At 40.2% G+C, this 20,706-nt stretch overlaps 1 protein-coding gene across 5 annotated transcripts in view; it reads left to right on the forward strand.

Moving 5' to 3' along the window:
* Window positions 1–20,706, forward strand: part of septin7 (septin 7) — a 48,764-nt gene that overhangs the window by 8,525 nt on the left and 19,533 nt on the right. For 3 of the 5 annotated variants that reach the window (XM_087137688.1, XM_087137689.1, XM_087137690.1), the window contains 6 exons: window positions 7,133–7,239; window positions 10,517–10,617; window positions 11,293–11,427; window positions 15,755–15,872; window positions 16,607–16,702; window positions 18,807–18,854. In XM_087137688.1, coding sequence (XP_086993814.1) covers window positions 7,133–7,239; window positions 10,517–10,617; window positions 11,293–11,427; window positions 15,755–15,872; window positions 16,607–16,702; window positions 18,807–18,854 — 605 coding nt within the window. The remainder of the gene's footprint in view (window positions 1–7,132; window positions 7,240–10,516; window positions 10,618–11,292; window positions 11,428–15,754; window positions 15,873–16,606; window positions 16,703–18,806; window positions 18,855–20,706) is intronic. The other 2 variants (XM_087137691.1, XM_087137692.1) reach the window with 1 other exon arrangement.

The following is a 20,706-nucleotide window of genomic DNA, read 5'->3' on the forward strand; positions in this document are numbered from 1 at the left end:
TCTTTCTATTTGGAATATATGCAATATGCATTCTACATGTACATGTCTGTACTGACATGTATGCACATGTACAGTATGCAAGCTGGCACATTCTCATTTGCAGTAACATTTGCAATCATGACAAAATGCAGAGGGTGCTCATTGTATGTTGTAAATTTGGCTTATTGTAAGTTGCCCAGGTTGGAACTCTACCCTGAATACGTACTGTACAAGTTTTGCAGACAAGCACATGTACCGAACATGTACTGCGCGTTCAGTGCACCAATCACCAGTTAATCACCTGGGTAGATAGTGACATACCCATGGAATTTACTTCCGATAAAACTATCAAAAGATTGCTGTCGAGGAATTGCAAAATAAACTCACCATATCATTGTACTTTTGGCAAACGGTTATCGCAAATCCAACTGTACATAATAGCTTTGGCAGACCTCTGAAAGCAAAGTTCTTGTTTGAAAAGAAAAAGGGGTATAGAAGTTGAATCCGGAATGCATCATGTGTGGACTTTATACGCGTACAAGCAACTAATCACTTGTATGGTCAGTATGCACATACATGTAGTTCTGGTACATGTACACATACATGTACATGTACGTATACATCGTGTACATGTAGGCCTGCGGTACACGTTAATATTCTTCTTGTTGATGTACATGTACACTGTACATTGGGGACAGAGAATGAGATATTTTTGATAGATTAAAAACAAAAGGAGCAGCAGTTGTCCGAGTTGGGAAACTCAAAACTTTGAAAAAATCATCATTTGTGGTACATGCACATGTACAACTGTATGTACTGTACATGTACATGTATGTGTATTGCATGCATCGATTCCAAACAACTTCTAAAGACATCCATCATTTACAGTCTACATGTACCTTACATAGAGCACAAAGCTCTTTGAAAACGCCATTTTAAATTGCACTTTCTGTGTGGCACTGTAAGCCCGGTTTCAATGCCAAATATAGATTTTCAGATGTTGGAGCTCGCAAATAATAATATGGGGTTTTATATACATGTACAGGACATGTATGTCCATGCATGTACACGCAGGAAACTGTAAAGGAAGTGCACCAGCCTCTTCCTTTCAACTTGCAGAAATTTGTATTTTGATACCATCAACAAATCCGGTGGTTGAAATTATGAAGACCTGATGGAAATGTTGATTCTAAAAATAAGTCCACAGACGCTGTTCACCAGAGACCACTTTAAACACTTGTTTTGTGAACATACTTATGTACACGTACAGTGCGTGCTCCCATTGATGTTTATTGGCCATTTAGTTTTCCTGTCATAGTCAACCCTGAACATCATTATGCAAACTTTAATTGTTTGCGAAGGTTGTGTCTGCCCAAGCAGTATAAACACAAATGTTTGGCTGTTTCGTTGTTTGCACAAAAGTCCTGGCATTTCCTTGTTTACTTAAATAAAATGACTACATGAACATGTAATTGATATAAAAATTATGTTCTTAACAAATGTCTGAGTTTCAAGGACTTCCATCTTATTTGTGGACATTCTATGTACATGTAATGTACATGTATCTTAGAATTTAGACTAGGGGCTATTAATGCAGTTTATCACACATATGATATGTAAGCTTTTTCACGAGGAGTGTGCAAGAGACATCACTTTGTGGTTCGCCAAAACTACCGGTGTTCTTAGGCCACAAAAAATAGTTCTGAGCCTCTTATTACATATCATCTGGAAACAGTATAGGTACATGTAGGATGGATTTTTTTGTTTTTGTTTCTACACTTAAGTGTGTAGCTACATGTACATTATGCAAACTGGTTAAAAATAACAGGAAGAAAGGTCAGGCGGCGGATGTTTCACATGAAATGAACAACTCTTTAAAGGGTGCTAGTTGCATGTATAGATATGCACGTCTGTTGAACTCTTTTGCATCACATTCAAACTAAACTAGACAATGTTTCTTTGTTTCCAGTTCACGTTTTCCGAGAACTTTCTTCCCAATAAAAGGGGAAACGAGGGACATGCCATCAAAATATGGTATGGTACGTGTACATGTAGGTTATGAAACATGAAAGTTTTTTTGGGGGGGTTTACAGCAAGCGTTTCATGGCAAAGACTGAAAGGATTCTGGCAGCACCAAGAAAAGTGGGCTCATGTATTGTATTTGGGAATAAACTACTGGTGCATATGTAGTTTTCATAAAAAGACCCAAAGAGTCCAAGTCTATTCTTCTATACGCTGGTCTGTGTGTAGTATGGTTTACCATGGCCACAATTGCAGTATGTATGTACACGTATACATGTACATGTACATATTAGATCATGCCATGCTAGTATAGGAGCTCTAGGCTGAGAATTTATGGCCAATACTGTACTGCTGAAATCGCTTCCTGTTCAGAGCTCATTGTGCCCAATGTTCGTGATGCAGTGTGTTTATAAATGCAATGTCTACCGGTACATGTTCATGTTTACACATGTCTACATTACTCGGGTAGATGGACCCCTACAAACCCATTGTAAGGCAAGGCTAGAATTGGGCAGTTTAACCTGTGGCTTTGGGACGCCATATCAAGATGTGTTTACAAGTAAATAGCAAAATCCTATGCCTGACCAACACACTACAAGTACTTGAGATTTGCCACGGGCTCTGTGTACCGAAAGTGGACCCTTTAATCCCCCATAAATCACACATCCCGCAATAGTTGAAAACTGATTGTCCTGCCAAGAAAAAAAGTTTTGCACCTTGAATTGGGGAGAAACCTTGAAATCACAATGGAACATTCCGACTCTGTGAATGGTCACAATGGACGGTGAGTTCAGCGGGAAAAATACCAAGCATTCAACGGGCTTGTGTGAGTTTGTGCAAGTTCTTATGGAGCAGCCAATCAAGGATTATTGTGCCACTCTGAAAGGGAGAATGGAAATCTTTGTTGATAGTGAAAAAAGTGGCTTTCACAAAAAGGGTTAGTACAGGATGTGGTCTCAAGAGCATGCACTCTGACATCATCGGAGTGCATCAATTGTCTGTAATGAACAGTGTACGTGCAGTGGTGAAAACATTTCCACCTCTGATGAAGAGACAGACCTAATTCAAATTACTATCTCAAATTTGGATAGAAAGGGTACGTAGTAGGTAAATGATCAAGGGAGCCGTAATTCATCCCGACTGTGCAAAAGGGGCAAACAAACAAAACTGACAAGACTACTGATAATGAACTCAAATTTAAAAACAGTGTTACATGTATAATGTACGTGTACGTAGATGTACATGTACATCGTACCATCAAATCAAATTTAGCTGGGATTTCAGAAGAAAAAAAAAAAAAAGGTTTGTGGACTCCAAACAATCATGTTGATAAGGAGGGTACAATTTTTTGACAAAGATTTTCAGTCTTTGTTGTCCTGCTTCAAAACTTATTTTGGCACTTTTTTTGTTATGTTCATACATATGTTTCATACAGTACACTGAAGACAAGATCCGTGTATAAAGTAGGACAAAAAATATGTCCAGGAAGACCTCATCGCATGATGCCTTTACAGGTTTGCTTCTACCGGTAGTTGTGTGATAAAAAAGGGTACTTGTGCTGAAGAAAAAAAAGAGGCATGTCTGTTGTGTGCGCTGTCACTGCTTGATACTAACACGTGTGCATAAACTTTGAGACTTTTTTGGTAACACTTGTTCTTTTCATATAAAGATTAAAATATAGTCAACCTTTTTTAAACAACAGAAAAAAGTTCGAGCACTGGGGAAAGTCGGCGAATCACGCTGCAAAATTTGCTTGTTTCAACCTTGCACGGCGCATGTGTATACTACTTGTAATGATCACTGCAGCATTCAAGGTCTGTGGTTAGAAGCATGCACATTCCTAGGGATCTCTTCTTACCAATAAGTCATTTTAATATTTTTAATGGGGGGGGCCACATTTATATGTAGTCCTACGCGTTAATGCAGAGCAGGTATTATTCATTGAAACCGCAAGCAGGTTTTGTTGTGGTTTTGTGTGTGCTGTAAGTGACCTCAGAAGTTTTCTTTTTAAAGTTCATTCTCCAAAAGGAAAAGTGCAAGTGGACGTGTTGGCATGCATGATTTCCAAATAGGGCACGTTCCAGGATTTCTTCGCAAAAGGGAGGGGGGGCACCAAAGTCCCTTCGTGGATGTTTTGTGTTTCCATGTGGTCAGTGGACTGTAACGAGTCATCGAAGGGTGAAATACCTTGATTTGACACCTTGCAAAGGGGCAAGCGCCATATACCGTAACAAAAAAAATTTTTACATATTTTTTTGTTTTGTACTTGTTTTTTGGATGCACCGTTGGGGTTAAGTTTATTTCCTTGCCTGGAGGGGGTTTGGACAATATGATAAAAGGTTATTCCTGCTTTGGGTTGACAGAAGTACAAATTCTATAAAAACCAGTTCCACAAACAACGGTACCCTCCCCCATACGGTACGACAGTGTAAAGCTTTGGTGAAACAATGTTCAAAAAGCTGTCTGCTAGTAGTCACAACATTCTCAATTAATGTATGGATACTATACGCCATACATGTAATAATAATAATAATGAAGTAAATTTGCATAGCACGGTATCCATGATAATAAGTAAGAAGTACTACTAAAATCATTTTCAAAAAGGTTTTAAAACCACTTACAAGGCAATATTAATTGAAAATGTTTCAATACAATAAGCAAAGACTGAGGCCCTGATGAAACATCAAAGCATAAATATTACATGTAGATAAAAAATAGTTAAAAACAGGGCCCAACTTAAAGCTTGAGAATATTACAAATAATAATACAGATGCTACGAGAATCAATATTTGATGTATTTACACACAGTTTTCAGCAGTGAAATGAGCAGTGCATGTAGGATTGCAGTTTTCCTGCGTGGACACTTATGTTTGATCTCCTTTTCAGTAAACAGGTGATTACATTGATGGATTTTCAGGTGGTTGATGTTTGCGATCAGAGTCACATTACATCTCCTGTGCACCTCAACATGTACACGTACCGGTACATGGACACACGTCCCAATGCCTGTCCTTTGGCTATGACTCTGGTTTCTACCATTGGTCCATTACAGTGAATAGCCGTAGCCACATACAGCAGTTTATCCTTGGAAGGTCTCAAACAGACTTCATCAGAATTTCATGCATGTACAGATCTATAGTAAGAATAATATACAACTGTACATATGTATTGTACCGGTGTTAGGAAGTCATTGCAGGCATGAAGAACTGTGGGCAGAGTTGAGTCAGATGTCATTCCATAATACAGTAAATGGAGTAACCTTGGAACACACATGTAGGGCAGTTTTTGTCCGTGTCACATTGTAAAAACTTGTACCGTACCGTATTCATTTACACGTACAGTGTACACGTCCATTTGCATGACCAGTGCAAGGCATTGGAAGAAAAGGCGTCCTTAATGCAGTGTTAATCTCCTGTGGACTCCAATTGACTGGACAAAGCAAAGTGCCCCTTTAACGTGTTCAATCTGTCAGATGCTATTGATTTATATGAGCTTTGCTGGTGCTCTCATGCACGCGTTAAACATTTTATAGTAGGCATGTACGTACTTAGTATGAACAGTGCATAACTTTTATGCAGGTACATGTACATGTACACCTATATCTTTGCCTTTGCCTGTATGTATACCTACATGTGGGCCCCCTACCAGTATGCAATTAGAACGTCAAGGCAGGTTGTCTGATTCAAAATTTGGATACATACATGTACATATTTGGAACTTCATAGGACAATCACAATATACATGCACATGTACATGTATGTTTAATGTACATGCTTGGTGAGTCTCATTTTTTCAAGCATCTGCATGTACATATTGCATAGACTATGTATACCCATGTGTCTGTTCATCTACAAAATTTTTCCTTTTATATGGTGTGCAGTTGTTGAATTCTGACTAGTACATGTACATCATGCAAGCTGTTTCACTTTTTACTTGACTTGTATGAAGTGTTATTTCAACAAGTGATGAACACTGAAAGCCCATTCAAAAGCATCAGAGTTTGCATAACCTGAAGAGCAAATAGAAGTAGCTTTTTCCTTGAAGTGTAAATGGAAGATTGCTGTATCATGGTTTTCATCTTCACGGAAATCGATCACTAATGCTTCAAGTCTTTTGTTTCAAGTAGCAGCTGAGACTATCCGATGTACAGTATATCCAGTGGGTTTCTGCAATAACAGCCCAAGCACGCGCACCACGGCGCGTGCCCCGCTGTGCAAGTTATTAAATATCTCGCGAATGTTGGCAGCACCCGGGGAGGCCCTAGGCAAATGGAAGGTGACGTGAGGTTGTCTGGCCCTGGGTTATGGGCAGAATTTGAGATGTGTTGTTTTAAAAAGGCTTTTAAAGTTATGAATTTGTGATTGGTCGATAAGTGATGTTGTGTCCAGGTCATGCATTAGGATGATGATTGATGTTTTCATATTTAGGTTATGAATGACGATTGCTTCAGTGGTACTTTTTGTGTTTATGGATCGGTTGGTAATGGATTCAGATCACGGCTAGGTGATAAGACTGGTTGATGTGAAAGTGAGGGCTGATTTGTACAGGCTGAAGTCTTGTTTGCCTGTAAGTGGCAGCACTTGTCGTAAAAGTGAAACTTGTGCTCTAAAATTGCCTGTGAACATGATGACAGTGTGATGGGAAAATTTCTCTTCTGGCAAATACATGTACCGAGTTTGATAATGTACAGTACATGTACATGTAATAAGAAACTGTTTGACATTTCATTTTGGAATGGAGAAGAAGAGACATGAAATGTATAATGTGCCTTACTCTTAAACTAATTTGGGTAATTTTAAACTTGAATTTCTGGTACCTTATGATATTCAGAAATATTTTTGGGTCAGCAAGGATCTGAGGCCTGCACTGAACCACTTTCCAGTTTTACAAACAACATGTACATCTGATGGCTAGAAACACCTTATTTCATCTTTTCCCTTTGTTGTCTGCAAATTATTCTGAAAGTCTTGAGCAAGAAGGAGAAAGAATAAGTACTGAAGTATTCAGTAATGGCTGTAAGTATTTGAATGTCTGTCACAGCCTCTTGTAAGCATCCGTCTTTCCCCCTTCAACTTGAGATCAGCATAGAGCTGGTATTTATGAACTTGTTTCCTCTGTCTTGCTCTTTCAGGTGAAGCAGGTCTTGGCAAGAGCACACTCATCAACTCTCTCTTCCTGACAGACATCTACTCCTCGGAGTACCCGGGGCCCTCGCAACGCATGAAGAAAACGGTTCAGGTAAGGGGTCCTCGCTGCACCAAGAAAATTTTCTGGTCCCCTTAAGGATGCCAGGCAGAGTCTGATATGATCCTTCTTGTCTGTGGTCACGGTTGTCTACTGGTGCTGTTGGGTGCCAGTGGCGAAAAGTGAAGCCACAGCTGCAAGACAGTTTTTGGGATGATTAAAAACCCAGTGAGAGGATCCTGATGCATGTGTCCCTGAGCAAGAGATGTTGTTGCAATTGTTAGGTTGATGATGAATGAAGTTAGGCTTGGAGCACTGTGACTGTTTCTCATCCAGGATTTTTTTTATTGAGAAAAGGAAGACTTTTTTTTTTAAGGTGGAAAATTTGTCCAAGATGAAGGATGGATTTTCTCAGTTGCATTTTAACATAGATATTTGAAATAGACATTTGTCATTTTACTTGTAGCATATTTTGTTAAAAAAGGACAAATTATGTTGCAATAAAAAATCAAATAAGGGCACAGACAGGAAAGAAGGAAGCAGGCATGGACAAGAAACTGATTTATTTAGTTACTTGGCCCACTACATGTATAATGGTGTGAGAATCCTCTCCAGTATGTTGTGAAACCTTAGAATGCATGCTGAGACCCATCACAAAGGAGTAATAACAGGCAATGAAATGGCTGGCAAAAAGGGGGCCAGAATTCCCTGTCCTGATAATGTGGCCAGAATGTGAGGTTCCTGAATGAGGCAGTTAGGGCTTCTCGGTGTGGGTGTCAGCAGGGGGATGAGGTCGAAAAAGGAAAGGGGGTAGACCTGTGAATGAATATCTGTGGCTTATTAGTGCGGAGTAGCGCCTTCCTGAAATAACTGAAACGGCTGGTTGGACTTTCATTACAAGAACATACATGTACTTTCTCGCCATGTTTTCCACAGTATTTTAGTGTCTTGGCCACCAAAATAAAACACCCTGTTTTCTAGGACCTACAGACTAAATGTGTGGATTAAAATGTTCTTTTCTTCATGACGAGCTTTTTCCTTACACTGTATACTGGTACATGTTGTTATTATTTATTTGAGCATCATAAGAACAAACAAAGCAAAATTGAACAAAAAGTATATAAAAAACAACAAAAACACACAAGTAAATATAAGCAGAAGCAGGGACCAGGGACAAAAATCCAAATATATATCAAGACAAAATAACAATTATGTGGGTCAGTGACTGCAAAAGTAAAATAATCTACTATTACCCGCGGGAATGCAGCCCCCTCCACACATAATGTTAATGAGACAAATTATACAGAACAAAGAAAACAACGGTCCCCACACAGGTGATCAAAGTGACAGCCAGAAAAAAAAGAAAGAATAGGTTGAATTACGTGTCTGATAAGAAAGCCTGTTTGAGAGCCCTAACTTAGGAATCGAGGAAGGGAGGTTGAAATAGCTGAGTGTTTGATAACTGGCAGTAAAGAATTCCATATTCTAGGGAAACTGTGGGTGGGGAATGAAACATGTAACTGTGTAGAATGTCCGATCATCAGATGTACATCCCTTGAATTTCTGCTTGCATTAAATTTTGAAAAGAAAATATAAACATGAACATCAAGAATAAAAATTGTACATGTACCCAGCCATGACACATGTAATTTCCTTTTCCATTGGCCACACAAACATTCATGATAAGAAGTCTACTCATCTATTCTAGCCCACTCACGAGTATAACAACGGGCAAGCTCGATATTCCTCCACCCCTCAAGAAATCACTGTTCGCAAACTGAAAGTGCCGCGCACACAAAAGGCACATTTACATGTGAATGTATTCTGGCTCTAGAGCCTTGTTGAATTTTTGTAAACACTCAGGACTTGGAGAGCTGATCCCTAAGTCTATTCCAACTGGCTAATTTTCTGCCCAGGCCAGGGGATTTACCATTCTGGTTACCTGGGGAGTGTTGTTTTTGAATGATAGTGTTGTCCCACCTTGCCTTGCCGGGTAAAGAGATGCAGTACTTGGGTATGGTGTTGCTCTGTGATATCTGGCGGGTCCAGTGAGTTAATGACCAGGTTACCAAAGTGCTTGTACATGTACATGTACATACATGTACATTGCATGTATGTTACTATTTGTCACTATTTGTTGTATGTGCCATGAATGTTCATGTGAATGAACTAGTTACAAGTACACTGTGTGTGGTGTTCATATACTGAACATGTACTTGTACATGTGTACCGTAGGCACAGGCAACCTCATGGGATGCACTCATTTTTAAATTTAGTGCTCACAACTGTTCATGTGTAACGCAGCCATCAAGTTGCATTACGTTTTATCCCCCTCCGAGGCAAACTTGACAACCTGTCTGGTTCATGGGCCCAATTTCCTGCACTGCCTAATCCCATGACAAAGGTGTTCAGTCCTGTCATTGCCAGGAGTCAAGGTCTGCCATAAAGTAGCCCCTCTTCCTGGGTGCTCACAACACACAGAGCAGACCGACACGTATCTGGCCCACACGCTGAATACGAACGTGATGATGAGTCCTAGTTAGGGTTTCCTGTTGGAGGAGAGACTGACCCCTGTGGCTCCTCCCCTGTGTTTACATGTACATCTGTAGCTAAATGTAATAGCCATCTATCAGTGGTAATTTCAAGAGAGAGCCTTTTGTTCACAGTCCTGTGATATTTTTACATGTATGGGTCATGAAAGTGGTGCTGAATAAATTGGGGAGAAGCTGGCATTTGTATGACATGTACATAATGAAGTACTGTACATGTACCTGTACATAGGTTTAGTCATACAACTTGTGCATGCCTGTACATGTATTCTGTACATGCAGGCTACCATGTACACATACAACTGTATATGAGTGTTTTGGGTAATTTTATACAAGTAACACTGTACCGGTACACCAGTGTAAAATACAGGTAGGGTCTTGTGTCGTGATTAGGTGGCTTTGCTGCAGTTTGACAAAATTTAATTTCACCATATTGTATGAGTGATGGCACTGTACATTATAGTTTTGATGTGTTCATGAGCATGCTCGTATCGTATCACATGAACACGGATACTGTTACCTCAAAGCTGTAAATTTTGCATGGGCATAAATTTTTATGGGTACTTGATGAGAACAAGAAAAATTAATTGCCCACTCATGTACTAAAACCTCTAGGTTGAAGTTGGGACATAAGTAGGCCTACTTTGTAAGTGAATTTAAGTACACATGTGAAACTCATAAATGCACGGACGCACATGATCAAAAACTGTTCTGATTAGTTCCCAGGCTCTTGCCAAGTATTACGAATGTTGCCTTGTATGTTGCCTCTGTTCTTGACATAGGTTGAAACCTCACAGGTCACAGCCAAGGAGAACGGGGTCCAACTACGGCTCACAATCGTTGACACGCCAGGCTTTGGAGACCAGGTCGATAATAGTAACTGGTAAGTTGTGGCGTCGACTCTGAGGGGTATGAGGTCTGAGGTGGCAAACTTCAGAATGAGGTCCAGAAAGATGAGGTTTGAAAATATGAAGGTTAACTATTCGAGGTTCACTTGGCAATACAACATTTATACTTGCACCATTTTTACCGTGCAGTATATTGTAAGTTCATATAGTTTTAGAAGCACCATTTTCAAAGCCAGAAGTCAAGATTGTGGTTTAGAAGTGGAGGTATTAGCATTAGGGATTGAATTCTTGAATTCTGAGGTTTTGGAAATTGTAGAAAACATTAGGGTTAAGGCTGCATCGAAAAGACATGGTTACATGTTGGAACAACGCAGGTTTATTGGAATTTCGGTGGTATCTGTAAGGACTCATGCCGCCTTGAGTTGAACCTTAGCACCACAGGGTGTGTGAAAATGGGCATTGAAAAATGGCAGGATTGAGGATGGCAGAGAAATTGTATAAAAATGGGTTGGGTAAAGAGACAACTCATCCAACTTTGACAGGGGTAGGGTGATTTCAGTTAGGCTTACAAACCTCTATTATGTGTATCAAATCATGCAGGCTTTAATTTTGTTTTTGTCTCTGTACCTCAATTGAGTAAGTTGCTCATTTTTGTTTTGAGTCGGACATTTTTGGTGACTTTTTTTGTTTGTTTTGAATTTGGCCCTTAGCTGGCAGCCAATTTTAGACCACATAGACAGCAAGTTTGAGGAATACCTGAATGCCGAGGCACGGGTCAACAGACGGTCCATCGTGGACAAGAGAGTACACTGCTGCTTATACTTCATAGCTCCGTCAGGGCACGGGTAAGTTGCCACAAAGAAACTTGACTGTCAACCCGCCAGGATCAAGACCCAGGCGAGGAGACGTCAGGGCAACTATGTTCTTTTGGCCTTTGAAATTTATTCTGTGAGCAATGCTCACAGTGATGGATCCATTACAGAAAGGGGAAGTGTCAGGCATTTACAGATGGAAGAAGGTGTCCCAAGTGGAGTTAAATCCAGACTTGGAGTAGGGCATATAGTTTTCATGAAAGTTATTGGATCAAAAGTTTGCAGCAAAGATGAAATCAGGGTTGAAAGGGAAAGACATTTCCCTTGGAATGGTTTAAAAAATGGGAGACGGGGATGTGGCAGTTGTGCTGGCATCTTGATCTGCTACTTGCTCAGACCAGAGGACTGGAGTGTCTGCAGTGTTCTTGATGTCATGAATGGGGTAGTTTGCGTACCCTGTTTTGTTTGGTCATTTTCCTGCGCCAGAGGTGGAGAAGTTGACCATCTTGTCTCTCAGTTTATTTAGTGTGCAGTATTGAAAATTCAGTCATCCTGTTCTTCAACAAAGCACAGCAAGGTTTAGAAACGGTGCTGTTTCCTCAGTGATGTTCATTAAAGAGAAAAACCTAACCAGTCATAGTGACACCTCAAATGCCATATTTTATGTTAAGCTACCTAGCTGCCTACTGATAGTTTGGTTTGAAGGCCCTCTGAATTTATACTAGTTCCCATCAAATGTTTTACCAACACGTACTTGGAAAGGATTAACCCTTATTCCCCCCGGGAGACCATACAGGATGTTCTGGTCTTCTGCCCCAGACCTAGTCTGAAAATTATGTCTGCCGAACATGTGGGGCTTGTACTGTACGTGTACAATGTACATGTACATGTACATGTAGATGCCTACTTCTTGGATGAAGAAAAACTTGCTGAAGTACATGTAACTTGCAATTGTATTTATGATCCCCTGGTGGTTTGTTGTTGGAGGTGGTGCTGTAGAATTGATGTCTTTAACATGCCAAATGTTGTGACATCAAGAGGTTTCGAGTTGCCTCAACGTGGTGTGAAGGACAGATGTTTTTGGTAGAGTGTGAACCATGTCTAATATTGTGAAAATTAGTTGTGGGTCAGTCTCCTTTTTTGGAAGCCTTGCCCTGTAAAACAAAGATAAGTCTTGACACCTTACAACAAACTCAAATAAAATGTGAATATTTTGTCACTGCCCTCAGCATGCATACAATGTATTTCATACTGGCTTCTACACAGGAATTGCTCAGTAAAAAAAAAAAAGACAGCACTCTCTGATTGATTGGTCAAATTCATTTTTGTTTCCCATTTCTGTTCTGATAATACTGAAGAAGAAGAAAAAAGCTCATGCAAGTTAGAATGGCCTTGGTTTCTCTGAATCTCCAGTTGTATGCTAGACACATTTAGCACTCTGCAACATCTGTAGATTTATTATGATTTGATTCTGTTTCAAAATTTGTCGAACAAAATTGGCATATTATGTCAAAATGTTAAAAACGTGCATACATTATTTCCTCTCATGCATACAGCCAGAATGTTCCCATGGTCAACCACAATCACAAAAATATCTTGGTTGATATGCTGACATATTTTTGGTTTTTCTCCAAACAAGCAAGCCTTGTTTGTACGAATGGGCACAGAGTATAGACATTCCTACATGCCTGTCATTCCTTCTGACCAGCACTATTCCACCATGTTCATCACCATCTAATGATTATACTGTATCCCCAAGGAGAGAAACATTGATTCCCATGGCATAAATCTAGCCTCTAATGTCAACACTTACTTTCTGGCCGGCCCGCCTTCTCTGATATTTAGGCAGTTTGTGTGCGGCCTTGCTCCCAGAATGCCTTGAAACAATCAAGTCTCTTGATTGTAACATTAACAAGTACTTTTTTCGTTTCCCTGTCACATCTGACATACTTGTATGATTTTATAAGTTCAGAACACCTTTTTGTAATTTCCAAGAGTGATGAATTAATGCAAATTACATGCCAAACAAATAGTAATAGTTTGAAATCGATTCCGTTGATACATTTTCATGTCAAATAACAAAGGTAAGATGTAACAGGGACACAAAAATGTCACTTTTTTGGCCCCCCAAGTTCTGGAAGTACCCATAGACATATTGCACCAGTTTTTGAGTACATGTACATTTTGTTGAGCATCAAGTTTTGTCAGCATACACATATGATCATGCAGTGTTGTTTGATCAGAGGAAAAGAAATTGTGTCGGTCATTGCATTGAGTGTTGTTTATTTTTTAACCAAAAACGATACAAAATGTGAATGTGCATTGTTCCCAAGAATGCTACTGACTAATTGTGCATGTAATTGCCTTGCTGTGTGTACATTTACATGTACATTACATGTACATTACAGCATTTTGACAGAATGACATATATATGTAAGTTGTCGAGGAGTCTCGACCAACTTATTCCAATTTGCAAATTTTTCTAATTTGGGCCCGTGCCATTTGCAGTGCAACTGTCTCGATTTGCCCACAGAGCACAGCTGGCAGGAGCGAATGAACTCATCAGATTTTTGTGGGGGGGGGGCTGGGCCGTAAATTATGCGATACGTTCAGAAATAACACAGGTGCATGAGGCATCGCAACAATTTCCTAATCGAGCTTATATTCCTCAGGGCCCTCGTCAGGATTAGGTCAGACTCGTCAGAGGTCAAACTAGAGACTTTGGTGATCTGTAAATCACACATGAATGTATTCATCAATCATTCTTATTCCCACAGTGTGGAAGGGCATTCATTTTTTAATACATGTACATGTACAGTCTCCTTTGTTGGTCACTGAATTTTTTTTGCTCCACCTTCCCCCCCCCCAAGCATCAGTTTAAATTTGAAATCGGTTTTTTGTAAACTTAGTGGACACCTCATTACTTTTTATTTTTTGGGGGGGGCCCTCATAATTATTCATGTCATATTTGGGTGTAGTTAATTCCATACATGTATGTGGATTATGATAGTGATCAGATAAATTGACTGGTCCCGCAAGTGTACCAAATTGAAACCAAACTAGGCCATGGCATATATAGAGGTTCCAAACTCAAGTACCGGATACCCATAGTTTTTCTCTCAAGAGTGCAGTGTAAACATGCATGATGTACATGTACACCTGTGTTTAGCCCTTCATTGATTTTATGAAGCACCATTAGTCCTTTTATTCTAGTATTTCAAACTCAATGCATGGAGTATTTTTTGGACATCAGTCATGCATCTGTATTGTAATGATTTACATTACGCATTCTGACATCCGTTGTTAAGCTGCCTTTTTTTTTTTATAGTCATTGCAATTGAATTCTCCTGTGAGAGTACCTTAATACTATCGGCGAAAGGCCATTAACAACATTCTCGGTGCTTTGCTGTGGGAACAGGGTACAGTGAACTTGTGGAGCCAAACTTTGTCCAATTAATTTGTTTAGATTTGATCGGCTTTCCCCCCTTGTTTTCAACCCCTCTCCCCTCAGAGTTGGGGGTCAAGACTCTGTCTGATACAAGTGTGACCCAGGCGTGCAGCAGAGAGGGTCAAAGTTGGTCTCCTCTGGGGTCAGAGAGTGCATCACTGTTGAGGCTGACTCATGCATATTCTGGGGAGATTGAAATCCTCTTGCTCTCCAATGCTTAAGGTCTCAGAGGCCATTTGGGTCAATCCCGGGCTCCGTTTTGGCAAAAAAAAGGGGAATTGATGAGAAACCCAGAAAAGCAGAAATCCTTGTATAATCCGCAGCCTCTTCCAAATGGAGTTCTTCGGCTTTTAACACTTGGCCGCTGTGTCAGAAAATCCTGTTACCCTAATTCCTAATACCTATCAACTGTCAATTTCCTTTCCCCCTCCCCCCCATCACTGACAAGAGAGGCACACTGACTATTGAATCATCCTAGTAAGATCATTTTGAACCAGTTTAGAGAGGGAAATCCTGTCTAGGTGATAACCAAGAATAAAAAAAATATAGGGGGGAAGGGCACAAAAGCAAAAGGAATACAGGCTTCCCAAACTTTCTGACTCACTTTCTAAAAAATTAAAGGATCCATGCAGTGCCATTTTTCAAGACTGTGATCCTTGAGAATATATCTTTTTGTTTTATGTAACCTTGTTTTCAATTTGTGTTTTAATATTTTAAAAGGTATTTCGGCACCTTTTCTCTTTGTAGGCTAATGAAAATGTCCATATTCATGAGGGAAAATGTGGTGTCACCCTTTGGAGAAGAGCTACAATGTTGCATTGATTTGTCTACAAAAACTTCAGGACCACCCCTCAGTCTCCACTTTCACCGTAAGGTGATCTAAAGATATTACTTTCCCCACTTCTTGTCCAGGTTGAAGCCCCTAGACGTGGAATTCATGAAGAGGTTACATGACAAGGTGAACATCATCCCCCTCATCGCTAAGGCGGACACCATGACGCCAGAGGAGTGCAGAGAATTCAAAAAGAGGGTGAGTACATTGGCCAACATAACCGTGCCAAACACTCTTCTCTTATGAAGGTTCCTTTTCTTCTCACATGGTCCAGATTCCATCTTGAAGGGCCAATTTCATAGAGCTTGTAAGTGCCAGAAATGTGCTGAGCACGGGAAATATTTCTTACCCAAAACAGGTCAACTGACTATACCCTCATGTAATCTGTTTTTTGTTTGGGAGTGGGAGGGGGACTGTTCTTGTCTGATTTTGACAAGCACTTCATCAGCAGTACAGAAAAAAATGTCGAGGTTCTCAAAAGACAATCAAGTGCCAATTTGGTTGTACAGCCACACTTGGGTGTGTTGCTGTCTTTGATGAGGCAGCTACTTTTTTGTGCACATGCAGTTGAAAATTAGACATACTCACTTTGTTCCATACAAACACACATACTGATACCTACGCGTGACAGTACCATGCACAGTTCCCACATGACGTTTACAGCGTCCCTACGACAGCGTCCTCCAAGTTTGATCATTGACCAATTTTTAGCCCCCAGTTGACCCCCCACTAACCTAAGCTCTGAATATATTGTATGTATTAAATAAATAAAATGACTGGTATTTGGCCGAATGGCAGCTGCTCGAACAGTGATGTGTCCCTTTTAGGAACAGATTCACTGTACAGTCACAACTGATAGATTCAAGAGTAGTATGTCCACAGGAAACTAGACATGTAACATCCTGTGCTGATTCTCTTTGGTGGCATTCCAGATTATGAAAGAAATTGACGAGAACAAAATCAAGATTTACGAATTTCCAGATGTGGAGGAAGAGGAGGAGAGTAAAGAAAATAAAAAGCTTCCCATGGTGAGTATTACACCCCTTCTGTCTGAATGGAATATTCCATCACACCGGACACAAACGGCTTCCTAGCCATAATACAAATATCTCGCTGTCAAGTTTGCATCTAGTTGTAAATAACCCATCCCAGAAAAGAAGAAATGTTTCAAAGATTTTGAGTGGATGCAAGTAGTTTGGTGTATTCTGGGGGTGTGTGGTCAGTACATGGCAACATACTTGTACTATAAAGGATGTAGAAATTGTTGACACTGCTTTTTGTGGTAATTCCTTCAGCAACATATTTAGATCAAAGTGATCTTACCTTTTTTTGAATTTAATTAGAAAGTATCTGCCAGAGAGTGCCAGCCAAAAGCAATGTATATAATCATGTGATGCTTTGGCAGGTTACCAGCTGATCTTTCTTTGGCCAGGTGCATTTTTTGACAACATTAATTAACTCACTGAAATGTGACCTAACCCGAACAGTAGAAAAATGTTTGAATTCTTACAAAATGAGATAGACAATGCATCTTTGCTAATGTGGGATTTTTCTCTTCATAGCCTTGTTGTCTGAAAGGAATGTGTCACTCAAGTCTCTCTCTGGCATCAAGCATGGGGTCAGGTTACCAGGTCAATGGCCTGGATCCAGACTATCACTTGAGATCTGATCAAGCGTGCCTGATGACCCGGGCCTGTTCTAATGCTTGCAAATATGGCTGTTAACTGCAGGTTGTCAAAATACACCTACATGTACATGTAGATAGCGGCTTTGATCGCTGGCCATAACCAAATTTGCAGACATGATGAGTGACTCATGCATAGTAAAAACAATAGCGGTTGTTTCTTAAATTTATCAGAGGGCCAGTGAACATTTTTCCTCATTAATTGTTATTCCCTACGAACTGAGCATTTTTCTTCTGAGCACAATTCACTGAGCAAACGACAGAGCATTTATTTTGTATTAAAGAATCGTCGTCCATGTTTATCCGTTCAAGCCGTCCACTGTGTTAGAAACTCATGGCACATTCTTTGTTGTTGAATATTCAAGGCTGTCAACTCCCATATTGTCAAGTATGTACCAATCTATTGTAGTGGCCGGCCTCTACCTTCCTCAATCCTGCAGACTCTGCTAAAAGCTGGTGGATCTTGAAACAGCAATTTTTAACCCATTTTTAATACTGCTGTTGGCACTTCTGATGTCTTAACAAACACTTAATTTTTAGCACAAGTATTTCAGCTAGTGAAGTGAACTGAAACGTTTGGAAAAATTACATTTCACCCTAAGCCTGGCCTCGCTACAAGAAACAAGCACCCTTTCTGGTTTCTTTTTTATGTTTGCACAAACTTTTCAGTCAAAGGGGTCTTTTGAAACACTTCAATAAATCCAGTTTTTCATACCGGTATCTGCAGTTCTTAAATGTTTCCTGGAAAGGAACGATAAAAATTGTTGGACCTGTTCATGTGTACCCTGGAAAGCTTGTTGACAGGTACAGTACTTCAACTGTGCGAGAAGTGGTATTGCACACTCCTTGTGTGGTATCTTCTTTGTTTTGAGAATGGATGTCACAATCAACTCGTCGGAATTTTGCTTCCACATTATCTTGAAATCATTCAGAAATGATTCGTGTGGGTGTCAGCCTAATATTGAAGTGGTCGTCGCGGTTTTGAAAGTTTGGGAAACACCTGAGTTTGTTGCTTGATACCTTACCAGCACAAGCGTACAAACTTTATTTCCTCCTAAATTGAATCCAGCAGTGGTTTTTGTGTATTTGCGTTTTGGAAGTGATCCAGGACATGGATTTTATTGAAATTCCATCGCTCTTGAAATTCTGTTTTGAAATGTTTGGTGTGGAACTTAGGAGCTTGCAAAGTTCAGAAAAACTTTTGAGCATGCACATGAATCCCTTATAACAATACATCATCGGAAATTAACACACTCTATTGTTTTGCCTTTCATCGAAGCGTTTGTGCACTGTTTGTATGCCTGCAAGGTTTGCTCATATTGCCATTTCTTGTTTTTTTTCCTTCCCCTGCACCGTTCCCCACCCCCAACCTCACCTCCCTGCCCCACCCTTTATGCTCCCCTCCAAATCTCCCCTCCCTCGCTCTTGCACATACGTACATACACCAGAGGAGGAATGGACCCAAAGACAAAGAGCACACCCCAAACAGTTTGAAGGTAGTGTGATTGCACTTTTTTCCCTCAAAATTGAAAAGGGGTCTTTGTGGTGAAGCTAACCTGTCCTGAAACTGTGGGCACTAATTAACTCTCCTGCCGCATTTACTGGCTGAACTGCCTGAATTTTTTCCTGGGACCCATCCTTCAAGTTTTGGAATTGATTCGTAAAGGTATGTGGGGATTTCCAGCAATTAAACGTTGAGTTTTGAGAAGGACCTCACAATTTTAAAGGACATTTTCGATGGCCCCCGTAAAGAGGTTTGTCTTTAAGCAGGGTCAAGTACGTTTTAGCTAAACAAAACAGGGGAAACAATTTTAGGCAGTTCAGTCAGTTTTGAGAGGTTTGTGTTGGTACTGATTGTTCATGTGTATTGTCCTGTGGTTGTGGCTTATCTGAAGTAGTCTGGTCTCAGGAGGTGAGTGCTTTGCTGTTGTGTATGTTGGCATGTCTTACTGACCAAACTGTTTCCTGTTCATTCCCTTGTCTTCTCAATGGCATTTTCGGTATTGAAATGAATAGTCTTGCTGTGTCAGTGGAAGGCTGTGTAACTGTCAGATTGCAGTGCGTACATACCGGTTGGTGAAGTTAAAAGAAAAGTAAGTGAGTCATAACTCACTTTTTGATATCACCCAGTCAAATGAATTGAATTTCCAGAGGTGGGGTCAGTTGGGGTCACTTAGATGGAGGGGGAAGGGGGATTGAGCAGCACAACTAACACAGATTTGCCTTTTCATTCTCATGTTTGTGTTTGAATGGGATGCTTGAACATGCTCCTTGTTCTGTTAAGTTCTGTACAAGTGTGCGGTTAATCGTGAAGGGTCTGCGGTCATACTGACTTCCTGAATTGCTTTACTACAGGTCGGATTGTGTCTGTTGCATGAATTAATCTGAATGGTGGTGTGTGTGGATGCAAAGATTCAGTGACCTACAGTCTACATTTGACTGTACTTTTCAAATGACATTGTTTCTAATTTTATTTTCACATTGGTAAAAGTTAAAACTGGAACTTTTAAATACTAAAAAAAAATTGAAATTTGAATGGGCAGTGGAGAATTGGATGGAAATTCAATGTAAGTAGAATTTAGTGAGAAGAGGAGAGAATTTACTTCGCTTAAATAATTACCACTGTGATGATAAGACTTAAAAATATGAATCATGTAATTAAAAAAAAAACCCCAAAACAAATGAACTGAAAATCACAAACATACGCATAACAAAAACACCACCTCATTAAATTACGGCCTGTTTCGCTTCATGTCAGTGTTGAATGTAAGGATCACTGAAAGTCTGTGGAATGCATTTCAGAAATTGCGGAGATGATATGCATCAGAAGATGCCGTAAATCTTGTCAGGATGCATCTCCTCGGGGATAAAATGTGGGTTAAACGTGGGGAGCACATGTCCTCTTGAAAGCTGCTGGGAGTTAGGCATCAAGATAAATTGCAAGATCCTGTTACCAGTTTACCACTGAAATGTCAGTTGTTTTCACTTCTGTGAGTTATCGGAAATACTAGAGATGCAACTGTAGTAACAAAGAATTTGATATTCGGAATCCCAGAATGCACATTAACGGCGGATTTTGGCATCCAAAAAACGTCCACCGAAGCCAGGTCCAACCCCAAAATTTCAGCGACCACTTTCACACTGGTTAAAGAAGCCAAGTGGCTTGTAACTAAGCCGCTAACCCACATGGCCAAAACGCAGCCCTGATGGGCACTGGGCTTTGAAGGCTCCGTGGAAAATTGAACTGTACGGCTGGCCTTTGCACTGTTAAGCACTTGTGAATTGTATGCCCGGCAAACCTGTGCTGAATAGTGTGTGCTCACTGTTGTGCGCCTGTGTCAGGTTTTC

The sequence above is a fragment of the Acanthaster planci genome, linkage group LG06, assembly GCF_054643075.1.
Source record: "Acanthaster planci isolate LZ-2023a linkage group LG06, COTS_SCS, whole genome shotgun sequence".
NCBI classification, from domain to species: Eukaryota; Metazoa; Echinodermata; class Asteroidea; order Valvatida; family Acanthasteridae; genus Acanthaster; species Acanthaster planci.